The sequence below is a fragment of the Tasmannia lanceolata genome, unplaced genomic scaffold (assembly GCF_043159265.1).
Source record: "Tasmannia lanceolata isolate RefF3 unplaced genomic scaffold, GAP_Taslan_0.1 ptg000012l, whole genome shotgun sequence".
Taxonomy (NCBI): domain Eukaryota; kingdom Viridiplantae; phylum Streptophyta; class Magnoliopsida; order Canellales; family Winteraceae; genus Tasmannia; species Tasmannia lanceolata.
The window spans coordinates 31502884-31522540 of NW_027518689.1; the positions used below are offsets into that span (position 1 = coordinate 31502884).

Below are 19657 nucleotides of genomic sequence, written 5' to 3' on the forward strand. Positions count from 1 at the left end.
CACTAAATCAATGGTTGTCATGAGTTGAGTTCATACGATAATAAACATGGAAATGGAGACAACAATCCTTTCCGGTTCTAAGGCATGAAGACTAAATAAAAAAAGAGAACAGGAGAAAAAGAAAGAAGGGAAAAGAAGATTTTCTTACCCCATTGATTAGATAATAATTGGAAAAATGAAGTTGTGGCTCCTTGATTTTTCTAGTTGAGTTATTGAAGCCTTACTTTTAATGAAATTGTTCTTTTATTCGATTTCTTATTGTACATGGTGTAGTTTTTGTTACTTCCCCCCCACTGACTTCATTTCTTTAGATGGTTTGCATGCATATATATAGTTTTGATATTTCAGCTTATGATTTTTTTCCTTGCAATCAGCTATGCTTCACTCATATGTGGAGATAGACTTGTCGAAGTCTTTTATTAAACTTCAGTAGTTCTCCATGTAGTTTGTCTATGAGTTTCTTTCGGGGTCATGCCTTTCCATCACATGTAGAGATAGAAATTGAATCACCTCCTATCGGGTTCGGATTTGAGCCCCTTAGTAGCCCTAATTCAAATGCATAATCACTTTTGAAAACATAGATATGTAGCTCTTCGCTATCACCTTATGTACTGTTCCTTACAAGCCTGGAAGAAACAAAAAGCATCTGATCAAACCCCTGTCCATCCTGACTAGAAAACTCACCATGCAAATAGAAGAAACTAGAAATCTTTCACTTTATTATCAAGTACCAGTAAGTTAGAAACAGATAAAAACTCTGTTCTACGGGCCATTACAAGAGGAATCACTCGAACTCATGAAGCAAAAGAAAATACATTGATACTTAAATATTGGTGGTTTAGAGACTGCACTCCTTAAATTCCACATTATCAATAGGTAATTTGTCAGTAGGATATGGGCAGGGCCCCGATTCGGATCCCTTTTCGCTAAGTAAATCACACGGTTGAGGACTCACAGAACTCGAAACTCCGTGAATATCTGTGCAATTCCATGCAGGTTTCTTCGATTTCGCCAATCCAATTGTCACATTAGATATACAAATGCCAGTAAAAGGCGATTGGTGGAGCCCCTCTAATTGTCCAGCCATGGTGACATTCTCTGCAACCATATTACTATAACTGATCTTGTCAATGACAGGAATTGCCTTGGGATCCCAATGATCATCAGGATGGCTGCCATAGTTGCCCGTCATCCAAAAGGCATACTTCATTGTATGCATTGTAAAACCCTTTACATATATGTCTTTTACATATGCTCCCCTACCGACAGCTGTTTTGATTCTCACTCCAGATTGTGAATTAATGGCTGTGATGTCTTCAGCCCTGACATCTTGAATTCCACCAGACATCTCGCTTCCAAGAGCTATGACGGCACTATCGGGTGAAATGCAGGTGAGCCTTCTGATGATCAGATGTTGGGTCGGCATCCTAAAGGCAATCCCATATTCATCCCATCCACTTTTTACGGCAATACAATCGTCACCGGAAACTATATAACAGTCTTCGATTCGTACATCGGTGCAAGAATCTGACATTTAAGACAGAAAGCACAATCAGATCATGAACACATAGATAGGTTGCTCTTGTTTTTTTATTCTAGCACTCATTCAAAACTATAAGTCCAGTGAGCAAACAAACCTGGGTTGATTCCATCAGTATTTGGAACATCAACTGGTGCAAGAATAGTGATGCCTTTGACAATGACATTGCTGAATATATGAAACTTAATCAGCACATTGAGACAATCTCGAAACAAATAAAACCATAATTTCAGAAATGATCAATCTAGATCAATTTTTTTTCTGTTCTTTAAGGTAGAGATTGTGTCAAACTAACATGAATGTGCATTGGTCTAGATTGATTCTTTATAAAATGAGATTGATGAACACCAAATTAGTGTGGTAGGAGAAGAGTAGACCTGCTGTAAACAGGATGAACATGCCAAGATGGGGAGTTCACCAGTGTAAGATTGGATATCAGAATCTGATCAGAATACATGATTTCGATGAGGTATCCACGTGTATATTTCAGTTCTTTAGCTTTGAATTTATCCCACCACATTTTGCCTTGGCCATCAATCGTGCCATTGTCACCTAAAATCAAACAAAGGTGAGCTTGATGCATAAATACGATAAACATTCCAAGTTTGTCATCTTCTGTTCCATACATATTACAAATTATTTTGATAATTTTTAACCTCAGGGCCTTTTGGGCATCCCAATTTGCAAATTGGGTAGTACTTAAATTGTCTTTACAGTGATTATTTTGCAGGCCGATAACAAAATAGAGAGTGGAAATGTCTCAGAAATGGGTATGCTTCCCAATTTTGGACTAAGATGATGGAGATACCTGTTATTACAACATCAGTGAGATTTGATCCCATAATGAAATTGCTATACCTCCCACCCGGTGAATCTCTTCCTCTTCCATAAGAAGGCAAGGGAGCAATAATGGGCCAATCATTCATGTCCTGCAAATGAATTATGAGAGTTAAACAGTTATTTAAACATGATTAAAAAGTAAACCATTCATAATAAATTAGTTCATGCAATATTATTAGTCCAATATTTTATATTTTGAAGTCACCCAACGAAAAAACATCACATCAAAAATCATATTGACCAACAATTTGCTTTCAGAGATGCAATTGTATTAAATTAAAATATAAAAATGGTATTTATCCAGTGGTTTGATAAACAAACCGTTTGTTTATCATAGCCTGAGATTGTTTAAATTGATTGTCATGTGCCGAATCTTTGTTGTATAATATCTTGACTTTCTACTCAATGTTCTAATATTATTCCTGTTTGGATTGCAAGAAAAACTTTTGTGGTGGATTTTTTTTTCACTGAAAAGTTTTTTCTTTACACAATTTAGATTGAAATGATATGATTATGGTTAATTTAGAGGGATCTAAACGAAAATTACTGCAATCCAAACAGGGAATATTATGTTCTAGTCTGGAATCCTTATGGACACCCCACTATTACGAAGTGGACCCCGTATTTGGTTGATCCAAGCCGTCTATGTGAGGGTCCCTATGTTGGATATCCAATGGCTCATATGCCATGCCAATTGAAAAATTCAAAAATCGTTTAGGGCCCACTATATAGTACAATAGAATTTTTAAAGGAAAGCAGATAAAACTCATCCTAATAGCTATGCTTAATAATGTCGGTATGATCCGACCGTTCATCTGGTGAGACGTGTCTTGGATAATCAATGGTCCAAATTTTGCAATAGAAAGATGTCCTATATTCTCATTCCAGTCCCACCAAAGTAACCATCAAAGTAAAGGATGTGTTATATTCACCCCTTTTTCAAATTGGGACAGCCTCTCTAGTGTATTTATGGCTACTCTTTTACCCTAGAGGGGGCTGTTCCAAGTAAGAAAAGAGGGGAATATATCATTTCCCTCAAAATAACTCTAAAATCATATGGGTGGCCCCAAAGCACAAGTCTCAAAGTACATATTTTACATGCTGCTTGGGTGAAGTCCAATATTTTTCAAAAAAATAATCACATGGGACCCACTTCATAGTATGATCCAAACCATTCATTTGTTAGGCAACAACGTAAATTGCTCATCTTCATAGGACAATCCTAACCCTCCCATCTATAGAGAGACTGCACATTATAGAAACCTCTATATATTAGAGGGTTATGATAATTTCCTCAGAGAAAACTAAGGATGGAGCTGAAAAAGGAAAAAGTTTTTAGCACATAAATCTACATATATAGAAGTTGGAAATCAGACCTGAGAGGCGAGAAGAACAGCATCTCTCTGGAGATAGAGAGTGAAATGGCTGGTGAGATTAAAGCAACCTGTGAGCCATTTTCCAGCGGGGACCACAAGCTGTCCTCCACCGTTGGATCCGAATTGGCTGAGATGATAGATGGCCTTCTGAAAAGCCTCTGTGTTCGAAGTCACACCATCACCCACTCCTCCAAAATCCTTCAAAGATACAGTGTGAGCTCTGCAGTTCGTTGATGGATATGTAGATGATTCGGCTCTTCTTAAGCTCCATAATCCCAATACTATAAGTAAAGATAACTGAAGAACCTGCATATTTAATGAAATGAAAATAAGATGGAAATAGCCTTGTTTGATGAGAGAAAATTCAAGCATAGAGAAACCCCCATTTATAAAATAAAAATAAAAAATCTTTGATAACGCCATCTTTAACAACAGCTTAAGCTTTTGGAGAAATTGGTAGTTTCAATGGTATCAGATCAAAGGTTCCAAGTTCAAAAATCCTTGATATTAAAAGAGGGGCCACATGTGCCACGTCTAGGCCAACCCTAAAAAAGAGCCACACGTGAGGGGGAGTGTTAAAGTGTAAAAGATTAAATAATGCCATCTCCAATGGCTTAATCTTTTGGAGTTATTGGTTGTTTCGCAAGAACTCTTTGTGGACCATATAACAAAACTTCTGATTTAAACCGAAGAGAAAGAAAAAACTATACCAAAACCCCACAAACTAGTACCTTTCATGCAAAATGCAGAAACCAAGAAGGGAAAACACTCAAACCTACAACTTAGAGAGAGAAAAAACTGAAACAGGGAAAAAATGTCCCTCATGTAAACAAAAAAGAAAAGAAAAAGGACATGGATGGGATAATTTTCACTACTTGAGAACTTCTGAGATTTCTCTGCAACTCCATTCTCGTGGATGCAGCTCTTTGGATCATTCGGAGACTAGAATAGACTATTTAAAGAAGAAAGAAGTTTGGATATGCATAATCCCGCTGTTAGATTCTATTATTCGGTTGGATATGTTCTTACGTGGTTTTCCTTATAAAAGAGAGAGAATTAAAAGTAGAAATCGGTGAACCTGAATCCTGAAAGAGGAACTAAAGATTTCGTGAGGGACCCGTGTCCAAATCCAACTATAGGGCGCCGGGACACGTGGCTTAATCTGGATCCTCTATATGGTGGGTCCCAAGCAACGGATGGGATTTGCTAGGGACCATTGCAGAAGGCACCGGGCCGGCTGTTGCATGAGAGTACAGCCACCTCATGAATAAGACAAAATCTGTGAAAAGTGAGCATCTCATGAATAAGACAAAATCAGTTGAAAAGTGAGCCTGTGTGGCCGCTCTCTCATGGCCTGCGAAATGCCTTCTCGGATGGTCCCTAGCAATTCTGTTAGTTAATTTAAAACATTATAAACGTAAATTTCCCAATAAAAATCAATTACTATAAATGTAAATCAATTTTTAGCTAAAGATCTATCTATCTATAATGGGATTTGCTAGGGACCATATCTCGAAGAAGGCATTTCACAGGTCTGCTGTTGCATGAGAGAGTACCACATAGGCTCACTTTTCAACAGATTTTGTCTTATTCTTTTAAATCATCGGAGGAGGCTGCTCTCTCATGCAACAGCTTGCCTGTGATGGTCCCTATCAAATCCCATCTAACTATCCATCTATAATCAATCGGGATTTGCTAGGGTCCATCGCAGAAGGCATTTCGCGGCTGGTCTGTTGTATGTCGGACCAGCCACCTTGTGAATGGAGACAACACTGCTGTCTCCATTCACGATGTGGCTGGTCCGACTGTTGAATGGAGACACCAGTGTTGTCTCCATTCACAAGGTGGCTAGTCCGACATGCGACAGACCAGCCGCGAAATGCCTTCTGCGATGGACACTAGCAATTCCGTAATCTATCTATCTATAATATGGGAGTTGCTAGCGATTTTCGTAGAAAGCCATTTCCGCATTTGCATGAGATGACAGCCGCACATGTTAACTTTTTGGCAGATTTTGTCTAACTCATTCATCTAATATGACTCTAATAATCACATGCAAAAGCCGTACGCGAAATGGCTTTCCACCAAAGTGGCTAGCAAATCCCCAATAAAATATACTAAGCATGTTTCTTTCCATTGTTATTCACTTTCTTCCCTTGAAAAATATTTAGGGGAACCTTGCATTTCAAAACGTGACAAGTACAACCCCTGAAGTTACAATGGGTTTTTTTAACGTGATGGAATAAACGGCGAGGCGAAAATGACTAAAATGCCCTCGTCTTCCCCGACTGAAAATGAGATGGATATGGTGGGAATTGAATCTTGGATCTGTTGAGCCTTAATATGTGAACTAAAATCAAAATACTTTAATAAAAGTACTAGAAGAATAAGAAGAAACAAAATAGTAACTTGGATCTAAATCCAACGTAACTTGAATCACCAAAACACTTCAACGAATTGTTCAAAACCCCTATCTCAAAAACATGAAACCCATCTCATCTTCAACCTGGATACCTAAAAATATGCTCCAAATGTGCAGGCCCAAAATCCACTTTGAACCAGCTCCAAGCCCACTTCACTCATCTTCAAAACCATTCAAATCCAGATTCAATACCATATACATCTCATTTCTATACCCATTCCAACCCAGATTCAATACCAAACCCATCTCATTTCCAAATCTATTCATGCTCAGATTCAGTGCCAAACCCATTCAAATCCAGATTCAATACCATATCCATCTCATTTCTATACCCATTCCAACCCAGATTCAATACCAAACCCATCTCATTTCCAATTCTATTCATGCACAGATTCAGCCAAGCCCATTCAAATGCAGGTTCAATATCCCATCCCTCTTTGAAATACATCTCTCGGAGCCCAATTCACCCATCCAGATCGATAGCCGCTAGAACCCACCTTCGCAGCCACCCAACTTCGAAACCCATTTTGATTCCTTGACACTATCACATATCTTATTTCAGGTATATAAAAAAGCCCATTCATTTGCCTTTATCCCTGTTGATGGGGTGCGACAACGCAGTAGCCTGTTAGCTTCCAACACGTGGCTAGAGGAGGGCCCACCGCAGGACCCTCGCCAGCAGGGGTAGTTTAGTAATTCCCTCGGGGTAGGTGAACCTGAACCTATAGCTGGTCGACACCTGCGTTGGAGGCATTAACTCCCTACCTACCCCAAACTTTCCTTATAAAAAGGCTTCCAAAGCTCATAAATCGGGTATTAATTCTCACCCTCGACTCTTAAAACTCCCTCTTCACTCCGGTTCATACTGACTTGAGTGTCGAAGGGCCAGTCCGGAGTACACTCCGGGTCGGTCATTCTGACCTCGTTTGCTTCTGTGCAGCATACAGTTCATCCGGACTCTATTTTCTTCACTTCAGCTCCTTGGGCCCTCCAGCTCGGCTCTTACGTCACTGTCATATCTGTTAACTGATTTCGGGCCTAACAGATTGGCGCCATCCGTGGGACCCCTGAACTAAAGGCTGTTCCAACCACTTCACAAAAATGGCAGGACGCAAGAGTGCGCGGGTGCCAACCGCACGGACCACCCGAGCCGTGCTACCCGGCAGGACTCGAAGTGAGCGACTCGCCTCGCTGGTAGTTGCAGCCTCCGCCACGGCTGAACAGAACCAGCCTCGCTCCGTAAACCTTAACCCCATGCCGACTCCAGAGCAAGTCCAAGCTCTCTTTCAACAGATGACCGCTCTCGTTGGTCAGTACCAGCAGCTGCTCCAGGCACCTCCCCAACCTCCTCCGGAAGCTCCACAACCTGTCCTAGAAAGGCCAGAAATCCACAGGGGAGGGTCGTCGCGCCGTAGTGAAGACCGGACTCACCATTCCCCCAGACAAGTCCGTCACCCCATAGCCAGGCATGCGCAGACAGAGCCGCACCGCCGTCGGAGGTCTATGTCTCGCTCTGCGCAAAGGCGCCGAGCTCATGAAGAGCGCGCGCCACAGGCAAAATCAGGGTCCCGTCGTCGAAGTCCGGAGAGCCACTCCGGCTCCGCAGCAGGCCAATCCGTGGGGAGAAACAGGTCATCAGAACATAAAGACGACCCGGTGATGCGAAGGATAGAAGAGATGGGCCATAGAATCGAAGAGCTGGCTAAGGATCAAAGCCGGCCTATGTCTAGGGCGTTCTCGAGCAGAACGCCGTTCACCGACGATGTGATGGGTGCCCCTGCACCAAGGGGGTTTAAAATGCCAGCTATCTAGCAGTATGATGGGACCACGGACCCCGTCGACCACTTGGAGACGTTCCGGACATTGATGCTCCTCCACGGTGCGTCAGACGGTTTCCTCTATAGAGCATTCCCGACGACCCTCACAGGTGCAGCTAGGGATTGGTACTCAAGGATCCGACCGAACTCCATCAACAACTTCGATGACTTCGGGGAAGACCTGGTCCGCCACTTCATGAGCAGCCGCAGGCCAAGGAAAACAGCAGCATCCCTGATGACCTTGCGGCAGGAGGATAATGAACCTCTCAAAGCCTTCGTCAGCCGCTTCAACAGGGAGGCACTCCAAGTGCCAGATTTGGACCCCTCGGCCGCTACGAACGCGCTTCTCGCGGGTGCTAGATCAAATGATTTCCGCCGAGCAGTGGCCCTCCGGAATCCTCACTCCCTGGTAGACCTAATGTCCGGGGCAGAGGAGTACATATCTGTAGAAGAGACACTGGCAGTTCTGGATTCGAGTCGGAGGAGAACCTCTGATGACAGGAACCAAGACAGGCCCCATGCTAAGCAGCGCAGGGACGATAAGGTCGTCAGAAGGGACAAATCCCCGCACAGGAGGGAGGAAAACTTCACCCCTCTCAACACCTCCCGAAGGCATATCCTGGCAGCCATCAGCGGAGAAGAGTTCATAAAATGGCCAACTCCAATGATCTCCAAGGGAAACAGGAGAGACAAATCGAAGTACTGCCGGTTCCACAGGGACCACGGACACGATACAGACGATTGCCGACAGCTGAAGGAGGAGATCGAGCAGTTAATCAGCAGGGGCTACTTGAAAAAATATGTCCGGAGTGACACCCGCGGGAGTGACCCCAAGGAGAAGGGTCCCCAGGGTCGAAGCCCTCGACGGTCTCAACCGCCCCCAGTCCGAAGACAATCTCCATCGCCGCCCAGTCCACCGCCAGAAGCACACGGCTCCCAACCAAGAGGAGTCATCGGCACAATCATGGGCGGCCCGGCGGCTGGAGGCACCTCCTCTTCTGCTCGGAAAGCATATGCACGCCGAGTCAATGCCGTGCATGCATGCAGTAAGAAAGCGAAGACGGAGAATGAGATCTCCTTCTCGGACGCGGACCTTGACGGCCTGATATTACCACATGACGACGCCCTAGTCCTGACTATGCTCGTCGCAAACTGGGAGCTGAGGAAAATCCTGGTAGACAACGGGAGCTCAGCCGACATTCTGTACTATCACGCCTTCGAAAGAATGATGATAGGTGACGACCGCTTAAAGCCCGCGAACTCAGATCTTTTCGGCTTTTCAGGAGAAGTAGTCAAGGTTGAGGGACAAATCGAGCTTCCTGTCCTCGTCGGAGAGCCGCCCTGCCAAGCCTTCGCCATGGTCAACTTCCTAGTAGTGAGGGCCACCTCGGTCTATAACGCTATTTTAGGACGGCCTGGCCAGAACCTGATCCGCGCCGTCGCGTCTGCTTATCACCAGAAGATGAAGTTCATAACGCCCAATGGCGTGGGAGAAGTTCGAGGAGACCAGCCGCAATCTCGGGAATGTTATGCAATGGCGCTTAAGGGCAGAAATGCGACGGAGTCGTTGCCAATCGAGCTACTGGACCTGAGGGACGAAGCTCAGGGAACTCAGCTCGCCGAAGACCTTGTCCCCGTCCCCCTGTGCGAGAACGATGATGAAAAGGTAGTCCAGATCGGCTCCTCTCTGGACGACGGCGCCCGGCACAACCTCACCCAGTTCCTCCAGGACAATGCGGATGTCTTCGCATGGGCCCCCACGGACATGCCCGGCATCAACCCGGAGGTCAGTTCGCACAGACTAGGTGTCGACCCGACCTGCAGGCCGGTGAAGCAGAAGAAGAGACACTTCGCCCTCGAAAGGCAGATGGCGATCAGAGAAGAGGTGGAGAGACTCCTAAGAGCAGACTTCATCCGAGAAATCCAATACCCGGACTGGCTGGCAAACGTAGTCCTGGTGAAAAAGGCCAATGGGAAATGGAGAACCTGCGTCGACTTCACGGATTTGAATAAAACCTGTCCCAAGGACAGCTACCCGCTCCCAAAAATCGATCAGCTCATCGATGCCACCGCAGGTCACGAATTGCTCAGTTTCATGGACGCCTTCTCTGGATATAACCAGATCAGAATGTATGAGTCAGATATCCCGAAGACCTCCTTCGTAACGGATCAGGGGACCTACTGCTACCGTGTCATGCCCTTTGGCCTGAAAAATGCTGGGGCCACGTATCAGAGGCTTGTAAACAAACTCTTCCGGAATCAGATTGGCCGCAACATGGAAGTATATGTCGACGACATGCTGGTGAAAAGCCTAAGCTCGCAAGATCATGTCTCCGATCTAGAAGAAACGTTTCAAGTCCTGAGAGACAATAAGATGAAACTCAATCCCACCAAGTGCACTTTTGGGGTCAGCTCGGGAAAGTTTCTGGGGTTTATGGTCAGCCAGAGAGGGATAGAGGCCAATCCAGAAAAAATCAAGGCCGTGGTGGAGCTCGCTCCGCCGAAAACCATCAGAGAAGTGCAGCGACTGACAGGGATGATAGCCGCGCTGGGGCGCTTCGTCTCAAAATCTGCAGAGAGGTGTCTCCCTTTTTTCAATGCAGTCAAAGGCCTCAAAACCTCGCCCTGGACAGAGGAATGCCAAACCTCCTTCGAGGAGCTGAAGCAATATTTGTCCTCTCCACCGCTATTGACAAAACCGGAGCCCGATGAGGAGCTAATCTTGTATCTATCTATAAGCCCCCTGGCTCTGGCTGCGGTCCTAGTTCGTGAAGAGCGCAGCCAACAAAAACCGGTCTACTACGTTAGCAAAGCCTTGCACGACGCCGAAATAAGGTACCAGCGGGTCGAGAAATTGGCTTACGCGCTGGTAATGGCGGCCAGGAAGTTGAGACCGTATTTCCAAGCTCACACGATAAAGGTCCTAACTGACCAGCCGCTTAGACAAGTCCTCCACAAGCCAGATACTTCAGGACGACTGGTTAAATGGGCCGTGGAATTGAGTGAATTTGACATCCGGTACATGCCCAGGCCCGCGATCAAGGCTCAAGTATTGGCAGATTTCGTAGCTGAATGCTCCATCCCCCATCAGATCGCCGAACCTGAAATCGCCCAAGCCCCAGCAGCGAAAGGTGCTACTACAGCCGGAGAACCAGCAGAAGATGGAGCCAGAGCAGGAACCATCCCCCTGCCACCAGTTGAGCATGATCCTTCAATCGCCGAAGCACTTTGGGAAGTGCACGTGGACGGATCCTCAAACAAGGCTGGTTGCGGAGCCGGTCTGGTTTTAACCGGGCCGGACGGTTTCGCACTAGACTACGCCTTGAGGTTCGGCTTTCGCGCTTCCAACAATGAGGCTGAGTATGAAGCACTCCTCGCCGGAATGAATCTTGCAGTCCAGACCGGAGCCCAGAGATTGAAAGCTTACTGTGACTCCCAGTTGGTCGCCAACCAGATCCAAGGTATATACGAAGCCCGCGACGAGCGAATGATTAAATACCTCTCCCAGGTCCGGCAACTATCCTCCAAGTTCAGAAGTTTTGAGGTTGTCAGAATCCCCAGAACGGACAACACAAAGGCAGATGTACTGTCCAAGCTGGCCGCATCCGGATACACGACTCTCGGGAATATATGCATGGAGTTCCTACAGGCCTCCAGTATCGAAAGAAAGGCTGCTGAGATAATGCAGGTGGAACACGAGCCCTGCTGGATGGATGAGATCGTCGACTACCTGCGTAGTGGGAAACTGCCTGAGGCCAATAGAGAAGCGCGCAAGGTGATCCAAAGAGCAGCCCGTTTTTCACTCGATGGCGAGAACTTGTTCAAAAGATCCTATACTCTCCCATACTTAAAGTGTCTCCGGCCCAGCGACGCCACGTATGCCCTGCAGGAGACATACGAAGGTATTTGCGGGGAGCACTTGGGGGGCAAAGCCCTGGCGATCAAAGTCCTCCTGAGAGGTCTGTACTGGCCGACGTTGAGACAAGACGCGCTGACCCTGGTAAAGAGATGCGAGAAATGCCAAAAGTTCTCCCCCACCATTCATCAGCCCGCTGTATCTATGGCCCCAATCGTCAGCCCGCTACCCTTCGCTATTTGGGGGATGGATATCTTGGGCCCCTTCCCACCGGCCTCCGGAAGGCGCACCTTCGTAGTGGTGGCCATTGATTACTTTACCAAATGGGTGGAGGCTGAACCTCTAGCCCAGATCACCGAACAGAATGTGCAGAACTTCTTCTGGAAATCAGTAGTCTGCAGATTCGGGATTCCTCGCGCCTTGATAACAGACAACGGCAAACAGTTCGACTGCCGAAACTTTCGGAAGTTTTGCTCCGACCTGAAAATTGAGCAGAGGTTCACCTCCGTAGCACACCCACAGACCAACGGGCAGACAGAAGTCACAAACCGAATCCTACTGCAAGGGATCAAGAAAAGACTGGACGAAAAAGTTGGTCGATGGGCAGATGAGCTGTATCACGTCCTATGGGCCTATCGCACCACCCCGCGCACACCAACGGGTGAGTCTCCATTCAACCTGTCCTTCGGAACAGAGGCGGTAATACCTGTCGATGTAGGCACCCCGTCCGCTAGAATTTCCAACTTCAACGAACAGCTCAACGGTGACGGGCTCCGCGCGAATCTTGACTTATTAGAGGAGGCCAGAGAAGAATCCCGAATAAGAGTCGCCGCCTACAAGCAGAAAGTATCTCGCTACCGTGACTCGAAGATACGCCCTAGAGAGTTTCGAGTTAGAGATCTTGTCTTAAGGAAAGCTGCTATCTCCCAACCCAAGAAGGCCGGAAAGCTTTCCCCAACCTGGGAGGGGCCTTACCGAGTAAAAGAGGTGATTCGCCCGGGAAGTTATAGACTGGAAACACTCGAAGAACAACTATTACCACATGCCTGGAACTCGAAGAACCTTCGCAAATATCATCAGTAGCAAAGTAGCCGGCACACACAAAAAAAAAAAAAAAAACTTTGTAAATATCTCCTGAATGTGAATGAAAGAACCTTTCCTTTTTTACAAATGCCTTCGTGTCCGTCAGATTTCAAAACCCAGTTCACTAAAACTAGGGTACTCAACGTTTGGTTCGCCACGGCTCGTCTCCGCAAAGACCGGGAGCCCACTCCTGGTCCGGAACCAGCCCGGATGCAAAAACCAAAGCTCCTTCGAAACCCAGTTCACTAAAACTAGGGTACTCGACGTTTGGTTCGCCACGGCTCGTCTCCGCAAAGACCGGGAGCCCACTCCTGGTCCGGAACCAGCCCGGATGCAAAAACCAAAGCTCCTTCGAAACCCAGTTCACTAAAACTAGGGTACTCGACGTTTGGTTCGCCACGGCTCGTCTCCGCAAAGACCGGGAGCCCACTCCTGGTCCGGAACCAGCCCGGATGCAAAAACCAAAGCTCCTTCGAAACCCAGTTCACTAAAACGAGGGTACTCGACGTTTGGTTCGCCACGACTCGTCTCCGCAAAGAATCGGGAGTCCACTCCTAAGTCCATGACTCCTACCTAGAGCGGTAGTTACGCATCATACGAAAAAGCAGTGTAAACTAGAGACGGACAAGCATAGAAGAGGTAGACAAACAAAAGTTCTTTCCATTCATATGTTGGGGCCTCAGAGGACCATTACAAAAAGGGAGTGGGGCCTCCAAGGGGCCATTACAAAAAGGAATCAAGAAATCGCCAAAAAAGGGGAGAAAAAGAACTCAAGGCGCCTCATCGCCCCCATCCCGCGCTGAATCTGCCCCCGGGGGCAAGAGTGCGTCAGCTGCGGCCGGCTCCTCGCCAGTGAGCGTCGGTGGATCAGGTATAACCATCCTCGACAGGTCAACGCCCGGATTGGAATCCTTGACCTGCCCAAGGCAGTCAAAGAACCCTATCTTGTAGGCCTCACTGGATAGAAGAAGGAGTTCGTCCTCCTTCTCCTGAACGGCAGTCGCCTGCCTCGATAGGGCTCTCTCCCTCTGAGCGTTGAAGGCTTCCGTCGCTTCCTCCTTCTGCGCGGCCAGCTAAGCGGCAAACTCTTCTCTCAGCCGCTTGATCTCGTCGGCAGATTTTTCGACGGACTTCTTCAGCTCCTTCGCCTCCTTTTTCAGCTTCCCATTCTCCTCCTCAGACTTAGTTATAGCATCAGAGAATTTCTTACTCTTCCCCCGCAGATCATTGAAGTACACTCCGATCTATAAAATACAGATGAGCAAGTGTTAACACAAGCAAACAAAGCAGAAGGCGAACAAAGAGTAAGCGTACTCGTCAGCCATCTTACCTGATAAAGAGAAGAAAATACGGCCTCTTCGGCCGTAGTGGGCGGCTCGTGGAGAACCTGTTGCTTGTCTTTGTCAAGAATACATTTAGTTTGAATCTCTACAGCCACCCGGCTTTCTCCAAGGCCGGTATCAGTCTTTTGGACGGCCCAGTTCGGCCGACAAACGTTATCACGGGGCCTCGTCGGGGGTGGGAGGGTGCCAGCAGATGTCGCCACGGTCCTCGAGGACCCTGCGCCCCGGCCGGATGAACTCACCAGTTTCACTGAACTCTTGGCCTTGGGCGGGGGCGGCGCGTCCTGAGTCGGAGCCGGACTCGCCGTCTCTGGGGCCTTCCTTTTCTGGCCCTGACGGACCGTCCCGAAGGCCCCCTTCCTCATCTTATCCACTAACGACTGCTGCTGCATCTCTGAAAGATAGACGAAAACAAAACCAGTCAGAGACAAAAAAATAATAATAAATAAAAAAGAAAAGAAAAGGGGAGAGACGAATTTTAAAGGGGGCTATCTACGTACGTGCCCGGGTCGCAGTACTAAGGCCCAACCCAACCAAAACCTCTTCCCCTTGGAAGTCTGAACAATCAACAGGCCCCTCCCGGTCCAGCACCTCCCGAAGTAGAGCGAGGGTTATCGCATCTTCACCCTCAAGGAACGGTTTGCGACTCATCGCGACTGTATCCGGGGTTCCCCATTTCAAAGGGACCGGCCAAGGCTCGCTGGACTCCGCGTCCTCGACATAAAAGAACATGTTCCTCCACATGTGTATGGAGGTGGGAATGCCAGTGATCATTTTTATCTCCGGACGCTGGCTAATGTAAATCCAACCCCCACCCTTGTGCTTCTTCAATTGCGCACACGCGCGGAACAACGGTACTGACAAGTCCCTCTGAAGCCGGCCCCGAATGAGGTATACAAACCCCGTGAGCAGCCTCCATGAGTTCGGCGCCACTTGGGCCGGAGCTAGCCCGTAATGCTGAAGCACCAAAGCGAAGAAGGGGTGTAGAGGAAATCGGAGTCCGGCCCTCAGTGACTCGTCATATATGCAAATATCGGAGCTTTCGTTACAGGCTCTATCTCCCTCCGTCGCCTCCCTCAGTCCAAACCTGGATGGGATGTAGTACTTATCCCTAATCACTGCCATGGCGGACTCATCCAGGTAGTTCTCCTCATTTAGAGCCTGTATGTTGTAGGTAGGGTTGGCATCCATACGGGCCCGTGCCACGACCTCAACGGCCCGGCCCAGGTGAAACGTTGTGGACGCCTCGCCGGCGTCACTACCAACACTCCCCCCTTGTGGGACGTAACTATCCGTTAGAAGCGGAGCGGTGTTCAGGTCTAATATCGCCTCGTCCTCCCCCTCCTCACCACTACCTATAACAGTCACACTCGCCGTTTTCGGGGCCGGTGACCAGGTAGGCCTATCCTCGATCCTAATCAACTATCTAGACCCTGAACTACTAGAAGACGACTCCCCCGAACCGGACTCAGAACTAGAGCTACTAGACATGAAAGCAGGAAAAGAAATGAATGAGACGCGCTCAAGAAAAATTACCGGATCACACTAAATGCTCCCGAATCCACCGCCGTTCACAAAAACTACACGGCCCGAACTGACCTTCGCCGAACCAATAGAGAAAAAAGAGGGGGAGAAGAAGGAGAAGTAAAAAGTGAAAGTGAGAAGGTAAAACCCACTCTTATATAGATTTCTCTGAGGCGGTGTGCATTAAATGAAGGGCACACGTCTCGAGGACGCCCGAGGGGTGCCACGTGTCTTGTATTAATGGTGGGCACAAACTTCGAGATGAGTTCCAAGCAGTCCGGCCCAAGCCGGACTGGGTCGCTAAACGACAAAAGGCAGTCCGGCCCAAGCCGGACTGGATATGACGCGTTTCGCAAAACGACAAAAAGCAGTCCGGCCCAAGCCGGACTGGGTCGCTAAACGACAAAAGGCAGTCCGGCCCAAGCCGGACTGGATATGACGCATTTCGCAAAACGACAAAAAGCAGTCCGGCCCAAGCCGGACTGGGTCGCTAAACGACAAAAGGCAGTCCGGCCCAAGCCGGACTGGATATGACGCATTTCGCAAAACGACAAAAAGCAGTCCGGCCCAAGCCGGACTGGGTCGCTAAACGACAAAAATCAGTCCGGCCCAAGCCGGACTGGATATGACGCGTTTCGCAAAACGACAAAAAGCAGTCCGGCCCAAGCCGGATTGGGTCGCTAAACGACAAAAGGCAGTCCGGCCTAAGCCGGACTGGATATGACGCGTTTCGCAAAACGACAAAAAGCAGTCCGGCCCAAGCCGGACTGGGTCGCTAAACGACAAAAGGCAGTCCGGCCCAAGCCGGACTGGATATGACGCGTTTCGCAAAACGACAAAAATCAGTCCGGCCCAAGCCGGACTGGGTCGCTAAACGACAAAAAGCAGTCCGGCCCAAGCCGAACTGACGAAAATCCGGACTGCTCCAAAATTCGGACTGCCACAGATTCCGGACTGCCCCAATTTCCGGACTGCTCCAGAATCCGGACTGCCTCCAGATTCCGGACTGCTCCAAAATCCGGACTGCCACAGATTCCGGACTGCCTCCAATTTCCGGACTGCTCCAGAATCCGGACTGCCTCCAGATTCCGGACTGCTCCAAAATCCGGACTGCCACAGATTCCGGACTGCCTCCAATTTCCGGACTGCCTCCAATTTTCGGACTGCCCCAATTTCCGGACTGCCACAGATTCCGGACTGCCCCAATTTCCAGACTGCTCCAGAATCCGGACTGCCTCCAGATTCCGGACTGCTCCAAAATCCGGACTGCCACAGATTCCGGACTGCCTCCAATTTCCGGACTGCTTCATATTCAAGACTGCCACAGGCCAAGCCTCGACCACTTCCAATCGGAAGCGTACCCCACCATATTTCCCCAAGTCACCATAATAACTTGGAGAACTGGGGGGCAACTGATGGGGTGCGACAATGCAGTAGCCTGTTAGCTTCCAACACGTGGCTAGAGGAGGGCCCACCGCAGGACCCTCGCCAGCAGGGGTAGTTTGGTAATTCCCTCGGGGTAGGTGAACCTGAACCTACAGCTGGTCGACACCTGCGTTGGAGGCATTAACTCCCTACCTACCCCAAACTTTCCTTATAAAAAGGCTTCCAAAGCTCATAAATCGGGTATTAATTCTCACCCTCGACTCTTAAAACTCCCTCTTCACTCCGGTTCATACTGAATTGAGTGTCGAAGGGCCAGTCCGGAGTACACTCCGGGTCGGTCATTCTGACCTCGTTTGCTTCTGTGCAGCATACAGTTCATCCGGACTCTATTTTCTTCACTTCAGCTCCTTGGGCCCTCCAGCTCGGCTCTTACGTCACTGTCATATCTGTTAACCGATTTCGGGCCTAACACCTGTTTCTTATTTCTTGGTTTTTTTTAATGTTCATGACCTTTTTGCTTTCAGGGTTTCTCAAAAAGTACGGTAGGCCCATTCCATAGGATGATGCAAACCGTCCATTTGTTCAGCCATGCCACAACGTAAATGGGTTGTGCCGGAGATTGCAACGGCGGCCGTGATGAAGGAAAGGGCATAACCCTAATCCCTCTGCAAATGGCTTAAAACCAGTGAGGGTATTTCTGTCCTCAAAATCTTAACCCAGGTTAGTTTGGGCCATTCTGTCGGGTTAAACTAACGGACAATTGACGGAGGGGGCATACTTATAACAAAATGCAATCTCAGGGGGTGTAGTTGTCACGTTTTGAAAGTCAGGGTTAGAAGTGTATGTGTCAGAAACTAGAGAGGGTGTAAACGTATTTTTCCCAAAAATTTATTAGAAAACCTTTTCTTTGTACCTGATGTTTTGTTTTCATAAGGAGGGGCCTAATAGGGTTTGGGCCTGTAGCTCAATGGTTGAGGCTTTGTTTCTCGATGTTGAGGTCAAGGGTTTGATCCTAGCTTTTATTCAGTTTTTAATCGGACCTGAGAGGCAAGAATAACAGCATCTCTATGTAGATAGAGAGTGAAATGGCTGGTCAGATTAAAGCAACTGGTAAGCCATTTTCCAGCTGGAACCACAAGCTGTCCTCCATCGTTGGATCCAAATTGGCTGAGATGATCGATGGCCTTCTGAAAAGCCTTTGTGTTCGAAGTCACACCATCTCGCACTCCTCCAAAATCCTTCAAAGATACAGTGTGAGCTCTGTAGTTCGTTGATCGATATGTAGACGATTCTAAAATCCCAACTTGATGGCATCCTGCTTTTCTTAAGGAGAATTTATATGATGCCCGACCGTGAAAATCACAAGGGCATGGTGTCAAGGGTGTCAAAACCCTGACCCTTGATTTTTTATCTTGGTCAAACCACCTTTTTTGACTTCCCACCAAGATAAAAAATCAAGGGTGTGATTTTCACGGGCATCATATAAAAACTCCTTCTTAAGCTCCATAATCCCAATACTATAAGTAAAGATATCTCAAGAATCTGTATAATGAATGAAATGAAAATGAGATGGAAATCCCAGAATTCAAAGAGGGGGAAAATGATGATGTTCTTTTTCAGATAAAACCCACTAACAGAAAAGTAGAGAAAAGTCCAAAAACACATTTTGGGAGAAGAAAATTGGAAATTTTGAGGAAGAAACATAGGTCGTCTTTTTTTCTTTTTCTTTTTTTCATTAATTAACCTTCGATCGCTCTTTGAATAATAAAAGACCAAATAAGTTTGTGCAAATATAAAAACATGGTTGTCCTTTTATCTCATTTCCTTCTTTTTATTGTCTAATTCTATCAAATGAAGAAAAAAAAGATATTTCACCTATTCGGAAGATAATAATAAAGAGAGGAGAACCCGCATGAATTATGGAATTGTAGAACCAAAAGAAAATAGGGTTATTTGTTTCCATTACTTGAGAAATTCTGTGATTTTTATGAAACTCCATTGTCGTGGATGCAGCTCTATGGGACATTGTCAGAGTGCAAGAGACTATATATAGAAGAAAGAAGTTTAGATTCGTATAATCCGGTTATAATTACATTCTATCATTCTGTTGGATTTGTTCTCATGTGGTTTTACTTAAAATATGTTCCCCATTGACGCGAGTTCAAATCCCCCAGGCTTACCCGATTCGCATGGGTTACTGGTGATTACTCGCATCCATAGGAAATAGCCCCGCCCTAAAATTTGGGGTGTACCCAATAATAAATGGTTAATTGGGCGCATCAATAGGGAATAGTCCCGCCCTGAAAATTGGGGTCGGTATACCCTATGTCATCAAAAAAGAAGAAGAAGTGGTTTTACTTAAAAAAAGAGAGTAATAAGTAGAATCCTCAAAGGGAAACTATAGATTTTGCAAGTTAGAGAACTCCTGATCTTTTGTGAATTGCCCCCCTCAATCTTCTCTGACTAAGTA

At 47.0% G+C, this 19657-nt stretch overlaps 1 protein-coding gene across 1 annotated transcript; it reads right to left on the reverse strand.

Moving 5' to 3' along the window:
- Positions 1-696: 696 nt before the first annotated feature.
- LOC143887189 (putative polygalacturonase) lies at positions 697-19186 on the reverse strand. The gene is made up of 6 exons (XM_077391293.1): positions 19154-19186; positions 3757-4062; positions 2349-2469; positions 1918-2092; positions 1638-1708; positions 697-1527 (listed from the first exon to the last, which is right to left on the reverse strand). The coding sequence occupies exons 1-6, from the start codon at positions 19184-19186 to the stop codon at positions 839-841; spliced, it is 1395 nt and encodes a 464-aa protein (XP_077247408.1). The 3' UTR covers positions 697-838.
- Between the last annotated feature and the right edge of the window lie 471 nt (positions 19187-19657).